The following is a 13,764-nucleotide window of genomic DNA, read 5'->3' on the forward strand; positions in this document are numbered from 1 at the left end:
TTTTATATTTATTTCATATATATTGCATTGTGTGTTTTCTATAGCACCTAAAGAGAATTTCTATTAAAAGAAAGGGATTTATTTATTTATTACATTTATATACTAACTACCCACTCAGGTCAAACTCTGGCTGGATTAAGTAGAAATCTCTTCTTTCCAAACCCAGATCTTTAAAAAAACCTTGTATTAAGGATTGTGTAACTTTTATTACATTTAATCTTTATTTAAAAGACTAATTTTGGAGACAAAAAACCCCTGAAAGATGGGATAAAACATTTCAAATAAATAATCTGATGGTGCTAATATAATGTAATGCTATACAACTTACTGTTTGTCTATTTGCAGTGGTTGGCTTCACCTTTCATATTTTATTTTAATCATAATTTGATAGTCAAATCACCATATTATGATGGTGGCCTGGTTCATATATAATATTAAGCCATAAATCAAGATTTGCAATTGTATTCATATATCACATTAAGAGAAAATCAAATAAATTACATTAATATTAGAAGCTGTTTTCAGAACCACTCTGGCGGTGCACAGTTTAAAAAACTGAAAAATAAAGAAATGTCTGGGGACTTTGAGGAAAGAAATGGTGAACTGAGGAAGGCTCGGATTTTAATGGTGTCGATGACTGAAGCAGAATGAAGAGCTGGACAAGGAGAGGAATAGAGATTTTCCACAAGTGCGCCAGACATGAAGAGACCACAAGACAGCAGTCTGCAACAGGTTTAGAAGTTTAGAACTCTGGAAGACAATCTTTCTGCTCAACCGTAGTTGACATCTTCAAAAGGACACAATTGTTTTCTAACTGCTTTCAGAAATTGCCTGTTAATAGCTGCTTTTCAGCTATTAAGGAACCTTTGAATATGGCAGATAAATTTTGCAGGACTAGGATAGCTTCCTTCAATCCTTACTGAAAGAAATTTTAAATACAACTTTAATGACTTCTTTTGAAATAAACAGAAAAAAGGGTGTTTAGAACTTTTGGAAAATTACAAATGAACTAATCCTTCCCATGAAAAAATTGCTTTTCTTTCTATTCTATTTCTATTACACTAAAATGTGTTATGAAGGAGGAACAGGTTTTAATGGATAAAAGTGAGATTGATCTGAAAGCGGATTTAAAAATGACAGGTTACAATGATATAGAAAAACACATCACACTGGACACATAAATGAAATTGGCTGATGTCCAATAATCAAAAGGAATATAGGAAATAATAAACCAAAAGAGTGACTTGAATAACTTTCTATAAGAAAGTTGGAGCACCAGGATTTTAAAGAGGTAAATTTTAAAAAAAGTTTTTGCATTCTGCAGGCCTCCCAAACCCTCTGCACACCTTGTTTTTTGTGTAAAATGGGAAATGCAGGGAGTTTGAGAGGCCTGCAAAGTGCTTCGGGTGGGCTGGAGGGCAAAAACGAGCAAAACATGACTTGTTTTTTGAAAAAACGGGCCCATTTTTTGCAAAAAAAACAGGGCATGCATAGGCTTTGGGAGTCTTGTAGAGTGCTCTTGGGGGCTGGGGAGGGGGCAAAAACGGGTAAAAAAACGGTCCATTTTTTGCTTGTTTTTCCCCTCCCCAGCCTCTAGGAGCACTCTACAAGCCTCCCAAAGCCTATGCACGTCCATTTTTGCGAAAAACAGGGTGGGATTTCAAGAGGTCAAAAATGCTGTATTCAATGTATAAGACACACCCAGATTTTCACCCTCTTTTTTAGGGAGAAAGCTGTATCTTATACTCTGAAAAATACGGTACTTTTTCTTTATTATATTCTTATTTTCTCCCTTCTTTTCTATTTTGTTTCTATTTTTTTCCGCATTTTCTATTTTTTCTTTTTAGTTTACATTACTTTATCCTGGTTTTTATCATGTTCAAACTAAAATGTAAAAAGTAACAGCTACTACTTGAAAGCAAATTCGCATCAATAGTTACCCCAGGGTAAAGCTGTTTAGAAATGGAATAACTTTGCATCACTTTTAAGCAGTTTACAGAGTCAGGATATTGCCCCCAACAATCTGGGTCCACATTTTACCAATCTCGGATGGATGGAAGGCTGAGTCAATCTTGAGCCTGGTGAGAATCGAATTCCTGAAGTGAACAGTGAGTTAGCCTGCAGTACTGCATTCTAACAACTGCACCACCATGGCTGAATGAGACAAGGCTATCCGCTATCTCCATTATCATTTATATTAACACTAGAAGTTTTAAATAGAGGCATTAGACAAGATCCAGAAATAAAAGGAATGGAAATCAAAAGAGAAAAATATAAATTTCAGGCATTTGATTTGCAGATGATTTAATTTTTATATTGGAAGATCCACTACAATCTGGTCCTAAATTGATAAAGAAAATTGAGGAATATAGAGAAGTGGCAGGGTTGAAAATAAATAAAGAAAAAACCAAAGTAATAGTAAAAAATTGTACAGATAAACAGAAATGGAACAACTATAACTGAGGACTCTGTATTTTTTTTTTTATTTGCCTGTTAGCTGTTAACAGAACTTGAGAGCTATGGATGTGATTAAGTACTTTGATCTTATATAAGAATATCAGTATGAACAAAGAGTGTTATTGCTTTGCTTGACAATACTGATACACATGAACTCACCACGTTACATAAATTGGCCCTGGATTTCACATTATATTATTCAAACATATTTTAGTATCTCTGCTGTTCAGCATAACCATATTCTATAAACATTTATGTTCAGTAATGTTTCAGTAATGAATTTCTGTATTTAGAGCAATTACAGTACAAACGCAGGGATCCCACCATTGTAAAAGCAGCAGGAGGAGAAACAGTATTTCTTAATATCAAAAGCATGGAACTTGCAGCTGTTGTAGTAGTCGCTAATTCTAAATGAAAAGCATCAGCAGAGACAAGGCCATTATGTCAATCACGGGGCTGGAGCAGGCAAAGACTTCAAAACTGAAGGCAGTAACCATATTTTTCGGAGTATAAAACGTACCTTTTTCCCTCAAAAAAGAGGCTGAAAATCTGGGTGCATCTTATACATAGCTTGTAGGAGGCTTTCAGAGAGCTCCTGGGGGCTGGGGAGGGCAGAAATGAGCAAAACATGGTCCATTTTCCTCAATTTTGCCCCCCTAGCCTCCAGGAGCACTCTATAAACTTCCTAATGCCCTTTTTTTGACAAAAAATGGGCCCGTTTTCACGAAAAACAGGCCATTTTTTGCTAGTCCCCCCCCCCAGGAACACCCTACAAGCCTCCTAAGGGCTATTCATGCCCCCTTTTTTTTTTAGAAAAAAGGGCCCATTTTCATGAAAAACGAGCCGTTTTTGGGAGGTTTGCAGAGTGCAAAAACTTTTTTTAAAAAAATTGCCTCTTCAAAACCTTGGTGCGTCTTATACTCCGGTGCATCTGATACTCCGAAAAATACAGTAAATCATTTTTCACAAAATATCCTTCAAATATCCCAAAGGTATTTTTTCAAGAGGCAAGAGGACTTTCTTGTTTTTCTTTGAAGACATTTGGCTTCTCATCCAAGAAGCTTCTTCAGTTGCTTCTTGAAAAAGCACCTTTGAGACAACCATGACCTGGATGACTGAGAATCTCCACAGACATCCTTCAAATATATAGTAAAACACTGACAGGTCGGTTAATTTTACAGGTATTGTTCGCCTATATCTATTTTCTCTTCCAAATATTCAACAGAGTCTAGGTACTTATCTGTTATTCAATCATTGTGCCAGTGAAGCACCAAGTATAAAGCATACCAACAAGAACCTGTCTCCCTCTGTCCCCTCATCAGTTTAGATAATCAACACACATTCTCATTACCATTTTCAGTTCTGTATACCTGCACTGCACTCCGAATCCATATGAAATATTTACATTCATTTCCATCAATAATTTCCCTACAGGTTTCCTTATCTCCTATAAGACAGCTTGTCTGCCACAATTCTATAAACAACATATACCCCCGAGTTAATCTAGCTTTTATACCTGCATATATATGCATTTTCTAACAACTTCATTCCTATGCCTAATGCTTGCTTTTCCCCCAGACATACTAACATTTTCTATCTGGCAATCTAGTATTTGGATTCAGGATTCATTCAGGGCTCCTTTTGTTTCTTGTGGCACAAGATTCAAACCAGGCTTTGATGCCCAGCTCATGTCATTCTCCACCTATCTATACATCATGATTCATACATGGTAAGGATGCCAGTACCACAACTATGAAGTTCAAGGCATTTATGTACCATTTCACAGCATGATTGCCCAGAATTCCCAGTGAGCTCAAATGGATTGATTTCTGTACAGTATAACCACATATGGAAATATAAACAAAGCATTTAAGTGCCAAGATATATGTATATCAACTCACCCTTCTAATCTTACATCAGGCAAACTTCGGTTGAATGCAATCATGTCACTAGCCATAAGATTAAATTGGTTGATTTTAAAAAGTTCTTTCATTTTTTCCTGATCATCTTTGGGAATGAGAACTGCTTTTCCCATCTCTCCTGGTCCTTCTTGGCTTCTTGACATAACAGCTGCAAAAGAAGATATTAAAAAAATACGTGTTTTTAATCATTCTGCATGGTTCTCATCACTTCTGTTACATTTTTTGGACTCTGGAATCCATAAGCTACATGGCATTTTTAAAAATTTTGCTTGTGGATTCTGACTTTCAAGCCTACATTTCATGAAAAGTTGGAATTAGTAGTTGATCTGAAGATCAGAATTTGAGAAATACCCAGCTTTTGGGAAATCATGCCAAACAATTTATAACAGTTCATTCTCACTTTACATTCCATGATTTAAATATTATCCTTGCCATAATCATGCAGACACATATTAGAGTCATAAGTAAGATTAAAGATGACACTTCTATCCTTCACACAAACCTACCAGCTCTCACCTAACATTTGTCTGAAAGAGAATGCTTGCAGATAGAGTTCTTCAGGAATCATATCTGCTCTAAGGGTCCTAATCAAACAGCGATCAAAGTATATAATGTAAGACCAACAGAGGGAATCTCCACATAGCTGAAATGGAATGCACTAAAAGAAATGGGTGAAACTTTATTTTAGTAATGATTGGCACATGCTTATTGGCACAATTGAGTTCTTCATATTCCTGAGATATGATGCAGTCAAACTTTTTGGAGATTTTGGAGAGTCAAGACTTCTTGTTGTTTGCTGATTTTATTTTATTAAAACACCCAAGGAATATATGCTGGTGGAGAGGTCTTAAATTATCAGTTGCACAACCTCAATGACTATCTAAAATAATCAGAGTGATCATTGGAGATCATGAGAAAATTAGCTATATCTAGGTAACAACAAATTAGGAGAAGCTGTTCTGAATGAACCTGTCATCTGAGCTTAACTATCACCATTATTCCATCGCTAACACATTGTTGAAATTGTCTATTTTGGACTCCATTTTTAACTGGTTCAAATTTTCCACTACTGAAGCTGAAACCAAAGTGTATTCTGTATTATGCTGTATCGACTATCTCACAATTCTATCCAGCTTCCTTCTTCTTCTTCTTTTTTTTTAAGAGAGAGAGAGAGGAATGAAACTTTATTTCCAGATTATCCTAAAGCCGGGGACTACCCATATGATTGTGATATACAATTTATAAAAAGAGGTGGTGGGGAAATAGACCTTTAAGGGAAAAAATGGGCAGAGAGAATCAGAAACCAACAGATCAGTAAAATGGATTGTTCTGTCAAGCCTTTAGCAATTTCTTGCAGCCCAAAAGGTTAGATTCTCATAGAGATTTATAAGGCAGTTTAATTGAAAGGAAAAACAGGACTCGGTTATAAAATCTTAGAAACCGTTTACACATACTTTTGCAACCCATTTACCAGTTAAGTTTACGTGGGCTGAGATTCCTCAATCCTCTTGCAAACTGCAGCAGTGGAGAAGATGCTGCTAATTTTCTTGATGTCCTAATCCTTAATATTTTGCAAACTGCCATCCTGTTTCCTGGATCTTGAGAAGTCCATTACATATACATCGTGGGCATAGAATCAATTATTTGAGAGAAAGAGATGGAATATGCTGTGGGCTTGCTGGAACTTCAAACAGAAACCGCCCACATTTCAATACTTTGGTGCAGCTCGAATATGTTCAATAACAGAAATGTAGACAAAGCATAGTATACTACTGCTGCAAATATTTCTTGCCCTGATTCTGGTACAACTGTGGAATGAAATGGGCACATTTTTTTAATTCTACCCAAAACAATAGGAAAAGAGTATATGAAAGGAAGGAAGTAGGAAAAGCCATATAAAATCTCTGTGTGTATGCGAGTGTGTGCGCGTGTGCGTGCCAGTGGTGGGATTCCAGTTTTTTTACTACTGGTTCTGTGGGCGTGGCTTGGTGGGCATGGCAGAGGAAGGGTACTGTAAAATCTCCATTCCCTCCCAATCAGCTGGGACTCCAGAGGCAGAGAATAGATGGGGGTGGGGCCAGCCAGAGGTGGTATTTACCGGTTCTCTGAACTATGCAAAATTTCCACTACCGGTTCTCCAGAACTGGTCAGAACCTGCTCAATACCACCTCTGATGAATGCCCGTCTTTGTTGACTCTTGGCAACTGCCTGGACTGGAACAAGCAGTTTTCTTATCAATGTTTTTCAGAAGTGATTTGCCACTGCCTGTTACCTGGAGCTAAGAGTGAGTGGCTGGCCCAAGGTCATGCAGCTGGCTTCATGCCTATGGCAGGACTAGAACTCACAAATCCCTGGTTTTTAGCTCAGTGTCTTAACTACCAACATGAAATCCTCTTAAAAGATTTAACATAGCAGCTATAGAGCTCGTGGGATTTTACTTCCAGACTTTATCAAACAACTGTTGAATTCTTCATCGATTGATAGCAAATTTCTCAGAACTTGGATGAAACAAAGTGCTTCCAGCTAAAAATAACAATCAAGGGAAATCTTTGATTGCTCTGAAGAAGAAAAGCTTCAGTCATTCTGTTTTCTTCAGAAAGGAAAACCTCTGTCTAGACAACAGTTATACTGATTTGCCAGAATGACTGGACGAGCTTTGGTTTCAGTAAGTCTGCAGGAAGTTCAAAGCAATGTTAGATGTTATCAACATTTACTTTTCTACCTTGATTGCATGAATACTCTCATGGGTGTCCTTATAGGAAGAAATTCATTCATAATGGAAATCCTGGTGTGGGCATGTAAGTATCCCAAGAGGAATTAATTATACCTAATTCCCAAGAGGAATTAAGGAGGATATTTCTGTTTCAGCCTATCATCCTGTTCTGTGATAGAAGCAAGCTCATAAGCAAAAATTAGAATTAAACTATCAGTAATGGTAGGATTTTGTTTTCCCTTATCAGCCAACATCCCAGTTTACATCTCCATATATTTAGTTGACCAACCATGTCAGCTCCAAACATATTGACTGTTCAAATGATCAGGGGGCTTATTTTCGGGGGTGGGATTATATTTTTGCCCACGTGAAAAATGTGGCAAGGCGTTAGTTTCAGGACAGGTTGTATTTTTGGGGAAACATGGTATCATGTGATGTCACATAACACGATTGAGTTTGACACCAGTGCCTTAATAGAAGAGCAAAAAATTAATAAAATTAAAATTAATTAAAATAAAATATGTAAAATATAAAATAAAATAAATAATAAAATAAAATCTGTGTATTATGCAGCAAGGCTATTTATTGGCTGCCTAGAAAATACTGGAATCAGACAGGCATTTGAAAAGCAAATTTAACCAACTTAAGTGAGGTGCTTGAGTGCAACAAATTCTCCCATACTTTATTTAATCCTTCAAAACTAAGGAGGTTTTTTTTTAAATAATCTGTTAATTTAGCATCCCCTTATTCAAGTGTTCTTGGTATAGAACTGTTTTCTAGAACATATCATTATTCTCACATTGAATCTGAACCAGCAGCTACAAGGACCTTGAGAAAGTGACAATACAGAGCAACAATCTTAACAAGGCTTATCTCATCAAGATTTCCTCTCCTTCTCTTTGAGATGTCAAATTCCAATGATTTCTTGACACAAAGGTCTGCAAGACATCTATTCTATGCCCCCCCCTTTCAAGTTTAGATCTTCTGGTAGATCTAGGTCAATTTTTGTAAGAAAGGCATTTTTTGATTTTTTGGATAATTGATGCAGCTGGACAGACAAAGTGATCAAAAGTTCAAGAAAGAAACTGATGGAACTGTAAGTGGTCTAAGGTTAAAATATATATTTAGATTAAAACTACTTTATTGCTTTCCAAATTGCTTCATTAGGAACAGCCACTTTTGTAATGATATGCTTTGGACAATTATATTGTGCAGACAAAACATTACTAGGCAATTAAGTAACCTGGTGTGTATTTTAAGTAGAAACATTGATGTAAGGGATTATTTAATAATTTCCAAATTTAACTTAAACAACACTACAATCTATGGAGGTACTGAAATTCCAGGGAACTGTCTTTTGTCTTCTGGTAATTGGCTAAATAATTTATGTGCTAGTCTAGCATTGGGGAAACCCGAGTCCTACTGTGGTCATGGAAGTCAACTGGAAGATTTTGATCCAGTCATACTTTCTTATTCCTAGGAAAAAGAAGGTAATGGCAAATTATTTCCAAAAATATTACCAAAGAAACTACCTAAATGTTAGTAGTGGTTTGTTCTACGTTTTGCTTCTGAACATATCGTCACCAGGTTAGGTGACATCCTCAACGGGACTCCGGTTGAAGCGTCTTGTTTCAGTTCTTCACCACTTTTATTGATGTGGTGTGGTTATGTGGTCGACGGGTCATATGACCAGCTGGTCATGCCATGTGGCTTGTCGTGTGATTGGTCATTATGTGTAAAGGTCATTGCTTATAGCGGATGGCTATAGGTTATAGTGGAGGTTATAGAGCCTCTCTTCACTTGCTGACTTTCACATATAATGACCAGCCTGTCACATGACAGGTCACATGGCATGACCAGCTAGTCACATGACTCACTGACCACATAGCCACATGAGATCAATAGAAGCAGCGCAGAATTGAAAAAAAGACGTTTCAACCGATGTCCTGCTGAGTATGCCACCTTGCCTGATGGCAAAACATTCATAAGCTATACAGCAAGCTCAGAGAACAAACCACCACCAATATCTGCCACCCGAGCCACAAATATTTTCTATCATTTGTAAACTGCATGGATTTGTCCCTATAATCACAAGGGGTTAAGTTTGAGTCAAAACAGAAAAAAAAAAGACTCAAAAAAACATAAAAGTAAGAAATTGAAACATCTAAATGAACTACAAATAACCATAAGTTACCCCAAAATGTTTGCAGCATATGCGCACATTGGACAAAAAACTGGCACCAGGTTGCAAGGCTAAAGCTAATTTAAAAATTTTAAAACCATAGTTCAGCTCCGTTGAATGCGCTGCCTTCCCAAATTCTTTGGGAAAGAAATTCCAATGCTTGTGTAGCAAGTAAGTTAGCGATAATGCACAGAAAAAATAGAGGAATAAAAACAAACAATATGAAATGTATAGTATATGCTATTGGTAATTATGTTCTTCATTAAGGAATTCGTCTTTTTGACATGCGTATGCTTTGACACAAATGTATAGTATTTACGGAAAACCTATCACAATATTGTACCTGCATGGATGTACTAATTCTTCTAAAAAATGTCAAGCAACATCTTTGGTTATATTAGTTAGATGCAGGCCACTATTAGCAGTAAGAAACTAGCAATTGCCAGCAATGGGCTGACGAGAATAGTAATAGCAATAGCACTTATATACCACTTCATAGTGCTTTTACAGCCCTCTCTAAGCAGTTTACAAAGTCAGCTTATTGCCCCCAACAATCTGGCTCCTCATTTTACCCACCTCGGAAGGATGGAAGGCTGAGTCAACCTTGAGATCCAAGGCTCTATGTGACAGCCACAATATAGCGACCAATGTGCTAAAGAACCCACTTTACATTAATAAATATTTCATACTCCCACCATATTCTATTCATAGAAGAATGAGCACGATGCTAAAACCAGGAAAATGGATTTTCCCACATTTGAGGCACAGCATGGGAGAAGAACAAAGCTAAAATTTCGTCTACTCTGTAACTTCTATCAAAGCAACAGATTCAACTGATCAATTATCATTTGGATCTGTGCATAATGGTACAAAGAAATGTTTTCTCTATTCCCCCACCAAAACCCCACTCTTTGTTTTGTCTGGAAAGCACGGGTGCCTTGCCCTAGGAATGATAAAAGGCACGCTCTGCAGTCTATTAAACTTGATCTTATAGATTGCACAGAACAGGAAGAAAATATCCAAGCCGTGCCATTTTGCTTCCCTTGATTTCTCCCCAAACAGAAATTCTGCATTTCCTCTCAACAGGAACAATTCTTCGGCACTTATTTTTTTGGCATGACACTGCATTCCTCAATATATGCATTACCATCAAATCCTCTGAATATGTCCCACTGCCTAAACAATACATGATATTTGGATTGCTGAACTGTATGTATATTATACCAATCCATGTTTTTAATTATGAATCACTAATGAATTTCAGATAATTTGAATGAATACATTGTGTGGTAAATGCAAGATGCCCAGTCTTCAAATAACAAAAATGAATCATTTTTAAATCATTATTTAATTGTATACATATAGGAACATTCAGAAATCTACTAGTAACCATTTATAAGACAGAGGAGCCCTGGTGGTGCAGTGGTTGTAATGCAGTATTGCAGGTAAACCTGCCCACAGTCTGCAGTTCGATCCTGATGGGACCTAAGGTTGACTCATCCTTCCATCCTTCCAAGGTCAGTAAAATGAGGACCCAGATTGTTGGGGGCAATATACAAATAATACTTCTACATTGTAAATCACCCAGAGAATGCTTTAAATGGGCTGTATATAAGCCTATTGTATGTACTATTGCTAAATTATTTTACTTCCAAAATATTTCACTCTCATGTTTCATTATAAATGCTTCACGTTCCTTTATACTGATTATTAAAAAGCTCAGATACATGGATTTTTGCACAAACTATGAGGTCGTTCTTATTAACTTATGTTCTTCAGTAAGTGAGGCACAAGTTGAAGATAATTTGTTTAAACAAATAAGAGATCAAAGTTTAATGCATATAAAGAGGATATATAATGTACTAATACAGATGGATTCGGAAACAGAATTAGTTAAAGATTGTATGATAAAGTGGGCTCAAAATATTGAAGAACCAATAATGTTGGACACATGGGAAAGAATATGGGTAAGAAATGTGAAATTTACACAAGCTCAAAACTTGAGAGAAAATTTTTACAAGATGTTCTATAGATGGCATTTAGATCCTAAAAAGCTGGCTTCTATGTATCCGAATGTACAGCCTAAATGTTGGAGGTGTGGTTCTCTCGATGCTACATATTTTCATATATGGTGAACCTGTCAAAAGGTTAAGGCATTTTGGATAAAAATGTGGTGGATTATGCAAAATATCTTTAAAAGAAGGATAAAGTTTACTCCTCAGTTATTTTTACTAGATATATGTACTGACTTTACAGTGGTAGAGACTAACTTGGTTCTGCACCTAATAACGGCAGCAAGACTGTTGGTGGCGCAATACTGGAAGAAGGAAGATTTGCCTACAACTCAAGAATGGACATTGAAAGTTACAAACCTAGCCGAGATGGCTAAAATATCGGCATATCTTAAAGATCATTCAAATGAGAGATATAAACGAGACTGGAAAAAATGGATTGACTATATACAAAACAAATACGGGACTAAGAAATTCCAGATTGCCTATGCTGAAGATCAGGAATAATCTAAACTGCTCAAAGTTAGTGCAACAGGAAGAAGCTGAGTTCAATGTAGAGATGTTATTAACTTCTTTTTTTTGTTGTTGTTGTCTTAATATATTTTAGACTGTGTTTGTTAAAATCTATACCGTGTACGGGCTCTGGGAAGTCGGGGGGGGGAAGGGAGGTGGGGTGTTAGGGGGGAAGGGGGGAGGGGGGATATATAGTATGTGTTAGATTTCAATATAACGCGATTGCACATGTATACTGTTGCTCTTTAATTTCACTGTAAAAATAGGACAAGCTGAATATATTGACATATAGTAGAAATACACTGAAGGGAGGAGTAGTGGGATAGAAGAAAGAGGGGTAGAGAGGGTGGGAGAGAGGATTGGAGGGAGGGTGAGAAGGAAGGGAGGGAGTGTACCGGGAGAGAGGAGTGGTAGAGGGGGAGGGGAAGTAGGGTAGAGGGGAATGATGGAGGGAAGATGGAAAGTTGGGGGGGGGCGAAAGAAAGGGTGTATGGAGGGTCGAAGAGGTATATTGGGTTTCTATTTTGGGGGGTATTGTTGACAAGAGGAAGGGCTGTGTTTATTGTTTAATGTTATATGGCCCCGGTTATGCACAGTATATATGTGACTGTATGAAAATGAAAAATGGAAAATAAAAACACATTTACAGTAAGCGAGGCACAAGAGGTTTTTTTTAATATAAGTAGTAAATCCTCGACTTACAAGACCTTTTAGTGACTGTTCAAAGTTACAATGGCACTGAATAAAATGACTTATGTCCATTTTTCACAGTTAAGACCTTTGCAGCATCTCCGTGATCATGTGATAAAAATTCAGATGCTTGGCAACCTATTCATATTTATGACCATTACTTTGTCCCACAAATAGTTTCTGGTTAGTTCAAGACAAGAGTTGTGAAGATCCTAATTTAGGATCTTAGAGAGGTTCCCTGAGGATGGGCTCAAGCACGGGCCTGAAAGGTTGGAAGAATAAAACTTTGGTGCCAGTGACCGACTCAGATTGGATCCTGCAACATTATTCTGGGACACACATATTTGCCTACATTTGCAAGATCCAAACTTAATTCAGGATTTGTTATTTTAATTCTAAATGTATTGCTTGCTAAAGTAAATTTATTGGAAGAATATAATCTGTTCTTTGCTTTTATAACTGATAGGTATTCCTTCTTTCTTATTAATAACTGCAACACTACTTCACTTAATCTTAAAGCTTATTAAAAGGGAGCATAGGAGACCCCCATGAAATGGAATGCCAGCATATTGGAAGAAAAAAAATGCAAACAATGATTATTCCAAATTATAAAACAATCAGCACATAATCTAATCTTGTACATAAAACCTACAATACAATTTAAAATTAATCATGTTTTAATATTTACATGGCATCCATGTTCATATTCACATTTGGAAGTAAAGTAGCTTCACACATAAATACTGTGAAAAATATCCCTTTAAATATATTAAAATGTTTCTCCTTTTGACCATAGTTATATATTATTGCATTCAAAATTAAATGTTGAAGGATAGAATAACATTTTAAAAATAAAATATGGTGTCTATATTTTCTATATTTGAGTTCTGAAATAGAGTCTTACATGTGAATGAAAATATTTTAGCTCCTGGCTGTGGTAAAGCATCTGCATGAATTGCTTTAGTTTTGAATTGGATTCATTACATCACTGTAAATGTTGGTGGATTGCCACCTGGTGTCTAATGATCTCATTAAGAACATTGGAAAAATAACTTACTGAGTAGACCAAATCACTGATTTATTCTATTTTTTTTTAATGTTAAGGTATTATTTCCTCCTGTAAATTAAATCAGTTTTATAATTGGGTTCAATAATCACTTGCAAGAAGAATTAACCTTCTATTATTAATAGAAGCTGAGGAAAATAGACAATTTTCCTGTACCAATTTTCTGGCATTTGTTTGAGAAGTGCCAATGTTATCATATAAAATGCCAT

General features: G+C 36.3%; 1 protein-coding gene across 2 annotated transcripts in view; it reads right to left on the reverse strand.

Annotated features, from left to right (window-relative positions):
• Positions 1 to 13,764, reverse strand: part of GALNT13 (polypeptide N-acetylgalactosaminyltransferase 13) — a 230,149-nt gene that overhangs the window by 123,482 nt on the left and 92,903 nt on the right. For both annotated transcript variants that reach the window (XM_032217135.1, XM_032217127.1), the window contains exon 3: positions 4,359 to 4,527. In XM_032217135.1, the coding sequence (XP_032073026.1) occupies positions 4,359 to 4,527 (169 nt within the window). The remainder of the gene's footprint in view (positions 1 to 4,358; positions 4,528 to 13,764) is intronic.

This window comes from Thamnophis elegans, chromosome 1 (assembly GCF_009769535.1).
Source record: "Thamnophis elegans isolate rThaEle1 chromosome 1, rThaEle1.pri, whole genome shotgun sequence".
In the NCBI taxonomy this organism is placed as follows: Eukaryota; Metazoa; Chordata; class Lepidosauria; order Squamata; family Colubridae; genus Thamnophis; species Thamnophis elegans.